The sequence below is a fragment of the Semicossyphus pulcher genome, unplaced genomic scaffold (assembly GCF_022749685.1).
Source record: "Semicossyphus pulcher isolate SPU_LCO1_2020_fin unplaced genomic scaffold, fSemPul1.0.p SCAF_10, whole genome shotgun sequence".
NCBI lineage: Eukaryota > Metazoa > Chordata > Actinopteri > Labriformes > Labridae > Semicossyphus > Semicossyphus pulcher.
The window spans coordinates 20172505-20187775 of record NW_027211604.1 but is presented as its reverse complement, the minus strand read 5'-3'; the positions used below and the strand labels follow the sequence as shown (position 1 = coordinate 20187775).

The 15271-nt window shown below is 41.4% G+C and overlaps 1 protein-coding gene across 1 annotated transcript in view; it reads left to right on the top strand.

The window, feature by feature from the left end:
* The window catches only part of fstl4 (follistatin-like 4), a 217869-nt gene extending 211643 nt beyond the window's left edge, over positions 1–6226 (top strand). Inside the window, exons 15-16 of the mRNA XM_069674450.1 lie at positions 2054–2163; positions 2359–6226. Of these exons, the coding sequence (XP_069530551.1) occupies positions 2054–2163; positions 2359–3061 (813 nt within the window). The 3' untranslated portion in view covers positions 3062–6226. The remainder of the gene's footprint in view (positions 1–2053; positions 2164–2358) is intronic.
* The last annotated feature ends 9045 nt before the right edge of the window (positions 6227–15271 follow it).

Sequence of the window (15271 nt, the reverse complement as noted above, 5' to 3'; positions counted from 1 at the left end):
TCCGTACCCATGTAATATGTAGGGTTATATTAAAGTGCTTTCTAAGATTTACTGAATACCCTGATTGACGTGAATACACCAGAGTATTTAAGGGAACTCATTTGGATTCACTGTAAGGATGTGAAACTTAAAAAAGAGAAGCTACTCAAGGCTTCTGCAGACTGAATGTTGTTGAAAAGCAAAAGCTACTCGGTCAGAACCAAATCCCCCTCAGGTATTAGGGCAGCCAGCGAGGCTGGGGCTGAGTGAAGCTCAATTGGGTCTTGTTGCTGAGTGTGTGGATATGAAATCCAAGGATGAGCGATGACAAAAGGACGCCAGTGGCATTAAGTTGAGTGCACCTGCAGCCCTGGAGACCACAGAGGCTGCCTAATAATACATGAGCGATACTACACTGAACCTCATTAACTCCCCTCATTGTATTCTGCAACTGTTGTAATGACTTCTTTTTAAAGGGGATTCTTTTCATGTGTTGGGAGCAGTGAGAAAAAGCAGATCTACTTATTTAAAAATGGATGAGATGGCGAGCAGGATCCTGCAACGGCTCTGCCACTTTCACTGCTATTTATACTTTTAGCATTTGTTACTTCTGAGAATGGAGTGTGGAGTCTGGCCCCCCACTGGGCGTCAGGTAGAGGCTCAGCTTTAGCAGCGTAGGAGTAGACATCAGAATAGATTTTACACTTCGTTCTTTCCTTTTAAAACAATACTCTATATGTTCTCTTGCAACATTTGCAGAGACGTCTAAACCGAGAGCCGCTTCGAAGAGCCAAGTTTCCCCGAGAATTTAAAGAGTGTAAAATCTGTTTAGCTGTGGGAGCAGGATTACAGAGCTGAAGTTGTCTGGTTGCTTTTAATACACGCACAGTCTGACACGTGCAAGTCCCATAAAGCACCTCGCCCGTCCTTGACTGTGACCTGATCGTGCAGCATGCATGATGAAGCATGTGTCATGGACAAGGCGGGGCATCAAAGACCATCAAAAGTGCATGCACTTTACAAACATGCTGATTCAGGGCTCGCTGTGTGACATGACAGATGGGGCTTTTATTGTGGTGTGTAAGACATCACTGAATAAGATGCTTTATCAGAGGGCTGAGGAGGGGCCAGGTTTCATCAGCTCCTGTCATATGCAGGAGATGTTTATCTGGTTGGGATGAATGGGCATGTCAGCGGGATGAGCTCCGGCTGAGATATGAGCCTTTGTTTACACCAACCAGCAGTTTTCTGAAGCAGCTAAAAGGTCGCAGGTTTAACTTTGACAACATTCAGATCTCAGTTAGTCTTAAAGCAGGACGCACAAAGCAAAAAGAATCATTTGTTGTTACACTTGAATCATAAACTTGTTGTTGCTCTGCTGTGGGTGAACTCTAAAAAAGTTAACATTTAATTGACATTTCTGCGCTGCAATTTCTTGTTTCTTATTGGCATATTCACCGATACAGATCCATCCCAGATAAATGTCAGGCCTGCCGACTAATTGTTGTAGCTCTGCGGTAACATTCAATCTTTTTTTTAAACTCGTTCTGGGAATATACAGAAATGAACACATTTATTGCTTTGATTGTAAATTAGTTTTTGTTGTTGTAGATTGCCTTCCAATGACAGTCAAGGAAAGGTTGCTGCAGAACTCCGACAACAAAAAAACATGAAAGTAATAATAAGGAAGTTCCCTCAGTGCATCTAAAGTGCAGATCTCTGTGTTTTTCTAGTTTCTATTCTTCTGTAACATGTTTTGTCTCTGGGGCAGGATTAAGGGTTTAAAGTTCAGGCCATACATCCGATGGAGGCCAAGATTCTAGGCACTGTAGCCAATGTTAATATCTTTGTATATCTCTGTGCTGTTAATCAACATTCATGCTGTTTTACCCTCAGGCTGTGCAGGACGAGGGGGGCTGCTGGGGTTCTGCACTCAGCTCTGTCACTCATGTGCAGTCTTTTAAATTAAATGGATTGTTATTGCTTGGGGAACATTTTCCCCGATAAAATAAACGTTTAAAGTCAAAAACGAAACAAAAGAAAGAGTCATGATGTTCTGTGTCGTCATCTTCAGGTTATTCCTCAAGCCAGTGTGGGAGAAGTTCATCACGCCATCCGCACAACTTTCCAGAGGGTCAATGACTTCTTCATTCCTCCAACCAACCTTATCATCACCCACGTGAGGTAAAACAGCACTTTTACATACACTCCGACCTTAAAACACAGCTGACCTCATTGCTCACTAATCACGGCTGTCCTTCTGAAGTAAACGAGAAAAGAGCAAATGAGAATTTTAATGAGTTTGATTTGTGTTAATCACTGCCACCCTGCAAAATCTTGAAAAGCGATTAACCTTTCCTTTGAACTTTGCCGTTCTAGGTTTGCCTTTGTCTTTCTCAAGAACGAACCTGCGGTGCACAAGATTGACCTGGAGACCTTCCACCGCGTCAAGACCATCAGCCTGAAGAACTACAGCTGCATCCCGCTCAGCATGGCCTACACACACCTAAGCGGCTTCTACTTCGTCCAGTGCCAGAGCAAGAGTCGCCTGCAAGCCCCACCCCAGCTGCTCATTGACAGCGTGACGGACGCAGTGACCGGTCCGAACCTTAACGTCACAGGGCAGCCTTTCGTGTCACCCGACGGCCGCTACATTGTGACCCCTGACCCGCAGAGCTCAAAGCTGATTGTACAGACAGTGTCGTTCCAGGGGGAGCTGGGTCTGAACCAGGAACTGGACCAGCCTGTAGCTGTCTCCGATCTGGCTTTCCAGCCGTCCTTCACGGAGTCCAACCAGCACGTGGTTGTTGCCACCTCGGGCTCAGGCACGGACCTGCTATTTGCTGATCTGTCCTCGGGCCGCACCGAGGTTCTCCAGAGCCTTAAGGAGCCCCTGGCCCCCCAAGCCTGGCCCTGGGGAGGCCCCAACAGAGTGGTTGTCTCCGGCGGGTTGTTCGGACAATACCTGGTGACGCCGTCCGCCGAGTCCCTCTTTGTCCTGAACGGCAAACAGAGAACGCCGCACTGCGAGGTGTCAGACATCAAGAGAGGGAACACAGTCGTCTGGGTCGGCGAGGTATGAGTTTGAAATAAAAAAAGAAAGAAGAAGATGCAGGATTAGGGACGTAAATGAAGCAAAGGAAAAGGAAAGATCAGGCCAAATTAGCTATAATAAAGATTTATGTGAACATAAGTTGTGGACTCAACCCTGGGACTGAGCAAGAGGGAAACGTGTGGGTTTATTGTAACAAAAGTACACTTAAAAATAGAGTAAAACATAAAGAAACCCTGTTGTGATATTTCTATTGGGAGAAAGTGTCAATGCCGTTCAGTGCAACAGTGATCTATGTGCACTTAACTATACAGAATTGTACATTATTGCACTTCCTTCCATGTTATCACAGCAAATAGGTACCTGAAGAGGGGTTATTCCTGAACTATGAACTATGCACAATGCTCACTTTTTTTAGAGTACAAAGCTTTCCGATTTTTGTTTATCTCAACGATGTTTGTCGTTCTCACCAGTGCTGCATATAATCACCACAAACTGTCCGTCTGTCCTGTCTGCCTTTAGTGTACGTGTGTTCTGAGTCCTTTTAACAGCTACAGACCCATCTGTTTCCTCGCCTTTGTCACGGTATCGTACTGTATCCTCCCCTGAAAGCTTTCATTCACCTCATGCCGGCGGAGGTTGGCTTTATGCACATGTGTAATACCCTCTATTTACATTGTCTATCCAAAGAGCCCGATTGGTCCATTAGCCGTCAACAATGGATGTTTCCGCTCGCGGAGGAGGCCTAACCAGAAATGAGCAGTACATCTTGCGATGTCTTGCGAAGGTAAAATCTGTCCCCCGCTGTCTCTCACATTTATTCGCTACCTGCAGTACAACTCTGTGCTGCGGAGCCTGAAAATGCCACTTAGCAGATTCCCTCAGGGTAATGACTCTGAATCAGGCTGACCCACATGCTGAGGCCGAGCCAAAGTGGCATCAACTGCGCTATCTGACTGGCTGTGAGCATTTGTTCTTCCTCCCAGAGAGCCGAGCATCAAGCTCCCAGGCAAGAACACTACACTGGTAATTATTCAGCTTAACTTCAGAGACAATAACCTTCTAAAAACCTAGCTGCCTGTTTAAAAAGTAGGGATATATTTTTTACAGACATTAGCAATACGTACTGTTCTAAACCATTTCCTGTTAGTCATCGTTAAACTACCAAAACGACAATAAATGTACAAGTTTATTTATCCATTATTAGAAAGCCGGTATAATCTGCCCCGAGGCAGTAACCGAATAAACACCAGCAACTCTTCTTCTATCAAAACAGCAGATATGTTCTCTCTGCGGTTAAATCATCTTCTGTGTAATTTTCTTTTGCCATTTGCACGAACCATCATCATAATGGTGATCCATTAGCAGCACGACGACGCCGCTGCTTCTCTGCAGATGTAATAATGCTCGTCAGAAGTGTTAATACTCGGACAACGCCGTCGATGACTCTTAAGTATCGGCTGGAAATGGGTGCCATCGTTGGGGCAATGGCTTTTTCCTTTCTTCTCTTGTAATGCTGCACAGCACAATGAATGTGCTCTAACATTCAGCTGTAATCATTGTGTTTTGTTTCCTCATTATATATGATAAAATAAATCAGGAGCTATTCTTCTTTAAGCTGAATAGTCTAAATATTCTTATTCTAAAACGCCTGCCGCTATTTCTTCAAGACAATTAAGGAACTGCGTACATAGAAAAGAAGCAACTTCAGTCATTGTATTGATATTAATCAAAAAGCATAAGGCGCTTCCTGGACTCAAAATTAGTTTGTTGAGGTACTCTTTTTAAAGGAATGCTTATGGGCGATAAAATCACAAGGAAGCTCCACTTTCACTTTAATTTGAAACGGTTAGAGGGCTTTTATTTTGATGGCATGGTCATATAAGATCATCTGACCATAACTTGACCATGCTGTGATAATTAAAGGCATTTTAATCGCTTAATTAGAGAGTGGCTTGAATTCTTCTTGTATAGTTGGCCTTCATAAAGCCGTTAAGCCAGCACAAAGTAGCTATATGACGTGACCTATTTTTGTACAACATTCAAAGTTACATTAAGTTGAAAAGAACATACTATAGAAAAAACGAATGATTGATCCCTGCTTGTAAGGAGGAAAAGATGTAATCAATGCACAAATACTCACAGCCTTCAGGATTTTGCAGTTCATCTTTTTTCCTGGCGTGTCGAACCTGTTTGAGAGACATACGATTTAATCTCATAGCCACTTCTCTCTGAAGGTGCCCACACAACAAGATGTCAAAGTCCAACACAGAAGTGTGCCGCTTCAAAATCCAGCTGCAGCCTTGTGAATGGAATATATCAGCTCAAGTGATTTTGTTTTCCCCCCCTAGAAACAAACAGCAGCCCAAATGAAATATTAATCATCTCCTAATATTTAGTCGTGCCTGTAACTCCTCAAGGCGATGCAATGTGTAGGCTAGAAACCGAGCTGTGTAAGAAAAGAAAAAAGTCAACGCAGGAGTGAGTCAGATTCGTCGTTCTTGTTTGTGATTTAGATTTTTGCTGCTAATCTGCCATGAAGAACTTTTCTGGCATGAAAGATGATGATCATGTTTCTTAGACCACTGTTGCACTGAGGAGAGAAAGAAAAAACATTTATTTCTGTTTATTGGATGGACATTTGTTAAATTGGTAGCCCTGTTTTCTCACTGTATCAATGATAAATATCCGGCTCTGATGGTTCTTAAAGTCACTTTCCCATCTAAAGTCACTCCCCACAGTAAGTAACCAATCTGAGACATGCATGTGATGAAAGTAAATCAACACAATAATCGTGGACCTCTCAGTGGTTCTCTCACAGTCACTTGTGAAAACGTCACCTTTCTGCCCTCTCATTGTCACGTCTGTCAGCTTATCTCGTTTCACTTTGCTACTAGAGCCAAGGAGAGAACAAAGAGACTGCGTCCGATGATACAACTACATTATTGGCTAGCTCATGTTGTTTGTTGGGATCGACCTTCAGTGTCACATGACTCTCCGTACCTCTCCTTTAACCCTGACAGTAAGGGGCTGCAGAGCTGATCCGCTTGGTGTGATAGACATTGATAGCAACCACTGTTGTAGATAACATTGTTCATGTTTAGAACACGTTCAGACATGACAAAACTGACTGTACAGTTTTCTTTATGCATTTTGTGTGTTCTGGTTTATGAGGGAATTGTTTTGTAAGAAAAAATCGAATTAAATATATTGTAAAAATCAGTCGTTTCGCAGTGTCTTGAAAAGTCTTTTTTTGCAACTCATTTGTTTTCAAGAACTACACATGCACAAAATGTACACGTGTTTGCCTATATCTCACTGTACATTCAGCTGTACATACTCTGATATACCACAGCCTTGCAAACTGTTGGCTAGTCAGTTTGTATACTACACACAGAGCTGACCATTTTATTGCAAACTGCAGTAAAAACCCTGATTGAGGCCCATATGTTATTTTTTTATTACTCCAAAAATCTCTGATATTCAGTCCCACACCACAACCTCGAGTGTGATGGTGCTTATAAGTTACACAATCAGCAAATAGTAGTAAACAGCAACAATCAACAACAGATTATTTTTGCTCCACCAACTCGACTTGTTCCACAACTTAACTGAAACTGGACTGTTGTTGTCAAGAAACCCAAACATTCTCCTGCACTCTGTGTCTACAGGTTACCACAGATCAGCTGATTTTTATCATGCACATTTATCTGTTTGTTTTAATTTATCATCAACCAGTGAAATAAGATTCTGCTGTGTGATTCTGAGGTACCAGCTTGATCAATGTAGACAAACTCTGTCTGCTGTAATGTTGATACATAGAGTGAAAAGTCCCAGAGATGTTCTCAATATCGCCACTCATGGAATGCCTCTTGACCAATCAGATTACTTGGTCAGAACTAACTGTTGTATAAGGGCACGATCAGACAGAGCTGTAAAGCACGAGGGGCAACCTTTTTGTTGGAGCCTAGGGTTTGAAAAAGAGCAGCTCGCTGTGCCCCTCTCGTTGAAAACAACTAATAAAAATGCGCTCTGTCTGATCAGGCCCTAATGCTACAATTAGAATAACAAATCTGGAATATTCAAAAAGAATCTGCTTTCTCTTTGATCCATCTTAAATTCATAGGTAATAATCCAAATTTAAAAAAACTAAACTAAAAAAATTACAGTTTCTCTGACGAAAACACCTTAAAATTAAACTCTGCCATTTAAGACAAAGAAAGCACTAGAGACTGAAACAGAGACGATTGGCTTTGCTTAAAAATAAACATAGTGCTTTTTTCTCTTGACACACAAAGTGCTTTACAATTGGCCTCTCATTCACTTGCTCTCCCTCACAAACACATCAATAGCAACAGAGCTGCCACGCAAGGCACCTTGCACTTCAGTAAAACATTACAATGTCTTCAGATGACAGGACGTGATGGAGGAAAGTCAGTGCGGTTACATTGGATTCTCGAAATTCTTCTTTCTTAATCTTTGTGTGTTTGAGGCGTGTTTGGACCAAAAAAAAAACTGGGGTTTTGAAATGTTGTGTTGTCTATTCTTCCACATGCTCTAACATGTTATAGACCACTTTAGAAGTGGAATCATCCAGATAAGCCAGTTCAGCTCTGGTTGAATTGTTCAATAAGTTAAAGTTCATGGCATTCAATCATACTCCTCAAACAAGACCTCCAAAAACACACAGCAAACACTTGTCACAGCACCTTGAAGGTGTTACAGCTGACAAGCTCAGACAAAGTGACCATTTAACGTCTGGAATATTACTGGATATTTGCAACGAGTCCCCGTCTGCGACATGACACTCAGCGCCCCCGTCCCTGCCCACGTCTCAGCCACCGTCTTTTACGCTCTCAGTCCACTGATGAGCAGCATCGAGCTGGCCTTCACTCCTGTATGAGTTCATGTAATCTATTGTCTGTTCTGTCCCCAACAATCCATGACCATTACTTACAACACTGCTCTACCGAGGGACGCTGTCAATACTGTCTCCATCAGAGTCCCGGTGACAGGAAGGGCGGAGGAGAGAATAAAAGACTTCATGGAGACAGCATCTGATCACACAGACAGTTTGCATTGTGTTCACAGCTGCTTCAATTTCCTGTGAATCACACCACCAGCCTGCAGAGCTCACGGAAACACGAGTGGAAAACTGAGACCGCAACATTCATCACATTCACTTCTGCAGTTCTGACAATAAACTGTTGTTCACAATCTTAAACCAGTATCAGCTGACAACAATGCATAAAAGGTGCCTTCAATTCGGTTTCTGCGAGACAGAGGTTTAATCTCAGACTGTGACTCATGCTGCTCTGTCTTTTAGATGAGTTTAGGTCGACCTGATCTGGGATCACTGAAGCTGTTTTTTCTATTGTAATGTGATATCGAGAACAATGGCAAAGTTCAGAGTGACATTATCAGAGAAGATAGAAGAGAAGAGTGAAGATAACGTATAAAAACAGATGTTCAACATCTGGTTACATGTTGCAGTTGGAGGAGCTAATGCTGCTTAAATGCATGAGAAGAACTTGTCCAAGGACTGCAGATGGAAACAAGCTTGTGGCCAAATCTGGTAAAAAAAAAAAGAATCTCTTCGTGTGAGATTTAGGTTTTTTTCACTGAGTCTATGACAAATAACTTCAATAAACCAGTGAGCAAAACTAAAACTTTGGAGAGCAATTTTAATCAGAATGTCTTTAATTGGTCTCTGGATGCTTCTTTAAAATGATAATCTTGAAGATTTTCATTTAAATAAATGTCTGTTAAGTCGCTATCTATCACCAAATGAGGTAACACAATGGTGATTGAGCCTATGGCCCACTGATTTGCAGTATTACAGACTGGGTGTCTGTGGCGACTTCTGCAGAAAAAATCACAAGCGGCGCGTTTTCCATCACCCAGCAATGGTTGGTCTGCCAGAGAGGGTAGGCGGAGCTAAGCGGCTGCTTTTTCCGGTCTCTGCAAGTGTTGCGAGTAAACAGTAATCTACTATGGCTGAACAAACAAAGAAAAGATCGATGACTACAGATACAACTTCAACAATAAGTGAAAATCCAAAGAAAAAGAAACAAATTTGACGCTCAGATGAAGGCAAACTCAAGGAAAATCAAGAGTTACAACCGGAGCCAACAGTGGACGTCACACATGCAACACTGTCTGGATATCTGGGAAGTGTGCTCCCGCAATTACCGTTTATCGCCATAGGTGCCGCCAAAGAGAACGAAACTGAGATCTTCCAGATTACCACGTTAAAGTACATGATATCTGATAACAAACTGAATCAAGTGTAAGTGTAAATAAGGCTGATTCATATGCATGATTACACAAGTGACTAACGCGACTGACAAAATTGGGAATGTTCATCAGGAATTTAGCAAAGATTGGAGGGGGCTGCATTTAAGTTGTGGTATACAGCTGAAGGGACACCTGTCAGCCAATCAGAAACAAGCACTTTCCATGCATAACACCTATTCAGCCCCCTTAACAATAACTGTTTGCATTCATAACATGCAGATGCAGGTCACACGTAACTGACAGCCTTGATAATCATCTCTAGGAAAAAAGAAAAAGATGCCGTGTTGTGCTGAGTGAGTGGAGTAATACAGGAAACAATGCATGCTGGGAGAGAAAAGAGCTGAACATCTGTTACGATCTGGTTTTGTCGTTTAATACAGGCATCAGTTTCTTTCACTAAGCTCCAACAGGGAAAAACAGTAATTAAATACTTTAACTACTATTCATGGAGCTATCAAAAGGCTGTTATTTAACTAAAGCAGCCCTAAAATAGCAGTATTAAAATAAAGCATGATAAGGTGCTAGAAAGGTAGTCATTACTGGTATATAAAGAGTTAACGAAACAAACACAAACCCACAAATCACTGTAACCCTAATGAAATATTAACTTAGTGGTATCAGTGCTCTCCAACCAATGCAGCCGTAGTAACTGTGCAGTTATTCATAAAAAAACATCCCACTCACTGTCACTTTAACTAAAGAGTATTCAATCCAGAGAGGAAGCCTGGTTGTGCGTGACCTCAGCAGTGTGTGAGGGTCAGTGAGGCTTAAATTACCTCAGCAGGCTCATTTTAGTGAAGCTCGCTCTGTTTAACAAGGTTACCAACCTCCAGCGCCAAACCCACGAGAGGCCGGACCAGGGTCAAACACTACATCCAAATCTGTTTTTATTCCTAACTCTGGTGGAAAAGATGTGTCGGGTCTGATACATTTATTCTGACTATAACTGTTAGACAGTCATAGAAATACAAATAAACATAATCTCTGAGAGGGATTTTGTGCTGTGGTTTAACCGATAATTAAATTACTCCATTTCTAAATGTGTTAACTGAAAGCGCTGGACACGCCACTGTCACTTCTCTGGCACACAAACAGATTACGTTTCAGTGAAGTTTTGGCAAGTAAACAGTTTTGGTTTAATCAGGATTAATGTTGGGATTAGAGTTTGGCATCTCATTCGGAGGCTTTGGTCTGTGTAAAATCAGGAAGCTCTAACAAACTGATTCTACACAGAGCAGAGATTTGGTGAGCAGCTCTCTGACTGCACAGGGAATATGTTTTATATTTATCTATTTATGTAAAATTGCTGATAATTTTAAAGATGAACCAAAGGACTAAAGAACTTAAAGCTCCTTAAAGCTGATTTTGTCCTGTTCATGCTTAAGTGGTGGTTTTTAACAAAAAATATCACTCTGCTTTCTTTAACAGTCATATGTATTACTCACTTTAAATTTCTGCCCTGGAAAATGTAAACAAAGGCAGCGTGCAGTAAATCGCTTCATCTGATACCTACCCCCCACCAGCAGTTTCAGGCATTTAAAATAACCATATAGAAATCTTGATGCTGATGGTCTTGTTTGCTTTTGTAGGTCATATGAAGTAATCAGAATTAATTTCAGTCTATTTCAAAACCAGCGAAAAACTCCTCACAGGAACTTTAATGTAATACAACATGTCCTGTTGCGACGTGTAAAAAAGGATCACAACAGATGTTAGTCATCTTTTTATTTGTGCTTTTGATTTAAGAGAACTTAGACATCCACCCTTCTTGTGCACGGAAAACAAAACCTTCAGATCATTGTTACAGGATAAGAATAAAAGGTCTACTGACATTGCGGCTGTGGAAACACAGCTGGTTGAGATACATGCTAACATTAGCATGCTAAAGATGACAACGTTAACATGCTGATTTGAGGCATGTTTTTGTTGACCATGTTTACCTTCTCACTTCAGCATGTTAGCATGCTTGCTAACACAAAGTAATCAGCACTTAGCTTTAGGTGCTGCTGGGGCTGATTGGTCCTCATACATGAGACACATTTTGTGCCAATCCAGCTAGTAGATGCTGAACATCTTCACCAGATTATCTGTACAAAATGTCATGGTAATACAACCAATAGATGTAGAGATACACACCCAGGAGTTTGGACTAAAGTAGTGAGCGGACAAGCACAGACTATGTGAAGCTCCTGGATGTATCAACTGTGATACTTCAGGCTAATTGTGGTGAACGCAGCACCACGTCTACCTGTCATGTATCATTGACAGCTTCCAGAATAAACCCCACGTTACTGTAACAAGTGGAGACATGGGAAGCTGTTTTACAGCCATTTTTCAGTCGATCATAGCTGTGTTATTGACACATTTTAAATGAGGAGTGATGCTTCCATCATTAGCGCTGCTTCTCACAGTGCAGAGTAACAGAAATACAGTCATGTTCTTCCAGGAATCTGTCATCAATGAATCTTTCATCACAACAACAAGAAAACAAACAAACAAAAGTGATGAATAAAAAAACGTGGAAACATGCAGCAGTGAGCCTTTACTCTTGGGCGAAACTGCCATGATAAGATGAAGATGTCAACATCACAAGGCCTTTATATAGTAGAGTATGTTCTATTCACGGTGCTGCTATTAAAGGGACAATGCATATCAATGTCTTGCAAGAATATGGCCTTGAAGGCCCTTCAAGAGTGATCTTCAGGCTAACTAGCTTGCAGGCTATCTAAGAAAAGATTCCGATAAATCTAACAAAACACATCTACATAAAACATTTTCTTTGTTCTAATGCAGAACTTTTAGTATTTTCTTTCGGACAGTTTTCCACGATAAAAAACAGCCAAAAACAACCAGCAATACACACATGGCAAAAGCTATTGGCAACATTAAAACACCAACATGCTCATAATGATACTGCTATCATGCTAATATTTGGCAGGAAAAAATTACATCATGTTCAGAATGTATAATATAACTTGTTAGCATGCTAACATTCGTTAATACAGACTATACACAATGTAAATCTAAGGCTGAATGTTAGTCATGTAAGGTTTATATTTTAATTTGTCCGATACTTTGCTTCGTATTATAGAAATGAAAGGTTATGGGATCACCATATTTCTAAGATTCACCCTCACGGAGGAATGAATGTCTGCCCCATCTGTGTTTGTCATTATTGGTTGTCATCGTAATCCATCCAATAACTTTTAGGTCATTTCACCCAAAGCCACAATGTGAACCCCATGGTGGTGCTAGAAGTTGATCAGGGGATCACAAAAGTCAGACGGGTTCATCCACTGGGGACCAGGAAATTCATCAAATATTTTTTTCAGGTAATTAAGTGGAAACCAAAGTGGTGGGCTTTCAAAGCGACCCACATTGACCACAGATGAACACAGTAAAGGAAAACTTCTGCAGGATAAGGTCCAAGCATCCTGTCGCAACAGAAGATGTTAAAATGCAATCATACAGGATCACGACACAAGAACACATTAGAGACTAAACATTTGATTCCAGTTGTCAGTACTGCACAGTTGTTTTTAAAAATAAAACTGTCTGCAATACATCCCATAAACAAAAACAAACAAACAGAATGTCTATAGTAAAGTCATATTTAGACTGTGGCTGATATGTTTGATCCAGGAACAAAGCAGGACTGCCTTTATGGCTTATAAAGTCAAGACTAAATCAGACTTTAAATAAAGCTTCCCTCTGGAGTCTCTGATGAATCTATATTTTATTGTAGAGGAAAAATAACTTCCAACACATCTGAATAAAAGACTCTCTGTGTGTTCTGATGTGACATGTTCCAGCATCATTAATAGGAGACACAGCAGTGATGCCTTCATCACCGAGGCTGCTGAGGACGTAGAAAGTAAAGAAGAGCAGGAATCTTCTGACAGGGATTTGTCAGCAACATGTCAGCCATTAGAGCTGAAGTAAAAAAAAAAAAAAAACAGCAGTCATAAATAGAAATGTGACAGAGAAGTGAACACAGCAGTCAGAGTTTGTTTATGGCTGATGCGACACTGCAAGACCAAATCACTATCATTACAGCAGAGATGGATGTAATAAAGACAGGTATTAGTGTCATGTGATGCTGGTTATGATGGAGTGAGTGTCGTATATAAACGTGTCTCTGGTCACTAATGTGCATGTACGGTGTATATAAAGCAAACATGCAGAAGAAACGTTCATGATAGTTAAAATGTGGGATAACAAGATGCAGTCCAGTGACCGCAAGTAGATATAAATCTATATCATTAAAGTGCTGTGCAAAGAAGCAGCACAGTTAAATTTTTTGACAAACAATGAGCAGCCATACATGCAAACATAACTCAAGATACATGACAGTAACACAATAAAATCCACCACAATCATAAATATGTCATCTACAGACAGATGTGCCTGCCTCCAAGTTATTTTAAACACCTTAAAGCATCCGATGAGACCAGGTCCTGGTCCAAGTTTCAGGTCGTTTTGTATTTCATTCCAAGTGTCAGGAGCAGCGAACTTAAAGGCCAATTTCCACTCTTCAGTCCTGTACTCTTCTGTCTAATGCTGAGTACACACGTAAAGGAGGGGATTAAAGGAGCAATTCACCCCTGAAAAAAAACATTGTCTTTCAAAGCTGGTGTTCTCTGTAATTGATAGAAGCAAAAATATTTGAAATTGGTGCCATAGCTGTGGAGAAATTTGTACAAACAGCTTGTGGTTTCGCCCATTCTACATTCCTACAACTCCCAGCATGCATCGTGCAACTCCCTCTGAAAGGAACGGCCCAGCGAGAGACGCTGGACTGAAATACTACCGTTTTCCATTCAGGGATATTGATCTCTGCAGACCATGGCTCAGAGCGGTGCAGAATCAGAAATACGATGAGAATATACCGGTGGATCGTCTAAAAAATCTTCGGGTCTGCAGTCTACATTTCAAACTTGGCGATTTTGAACGAGACATGACATCGTAGGTGGCCGTCCTAGATAGGGGAAGTGTACTTTAGCGAGCTCCCTGGCCTCCACCAGATTTTGTTGGCAGAGATTTTCCAGGGCCCATTGGAGAAGTGGATAGCATCCTCCAAACGCACAGAGCCAAATTGCATTTTTTTCCAACCATAATGGCATTAGCTCCACATAATAGCATGAAAGGAATGAGGTTGAAAATCGGTGAACTGGCCCTTTAAAGCAGATTTTGGCCGCCCCTTCTGATAAAAGTTTAATGTTTTCTAAAGATGATCTTACCAAATGTCTCTGTGTTGTGAAGTATGTTAATAGTGATTTTACTTCCCCCAATCTGCTCGGAAGAACGTCGTGGCTGCACCTATAAATATTAAACATCAATCCAATATCAACAACAATCCGATATCCTGTTGTGTGGGGGGGACTCGAAATGATAGCCACTTGGGAAGCAAGCTGACTGAAAAAGGAACCGCCGCCATGTTCAGGCCGTCTCTATGACTTCATCCATAGTTTTTTCTTTGAAGAAAAAGTAAAGACCATCCAGTTTACACCTTTGTATAAAGACAAACAGCTTTATAAGTTTATCCCTCAGCTGGACACCAACCAAACACCACAAATCCTCCTCCTCCATTTGTCTGCTCTCCTGAGTCTGATACTCCAGAGTTAGAGAGGAATAATTGATATGTTATCTTGTGCCATTGTGCGTCTCCGTGCGAGGACACACAACACTTGAGTTTAGTTAGGAACCATTCTGCAGCAGGCGGGAGCCGGCCTCCTCCTGCTGGGCCCTCGAGCCCACTGAAGGGAATATGGATGAAATTTGCACCGACAAACCTGTGCAGCCACTGTGACTGCAATCCCTCTGCACTACACGATAACACCAGTTTTTATAGACCAGTGGTTTGTAGTGTTATGTTTATCTTTAAGTCTGTGTACAGAGGCGACGATAAGTAATGGCTGTTAAACCAGGGCAAAAACAAGCTTT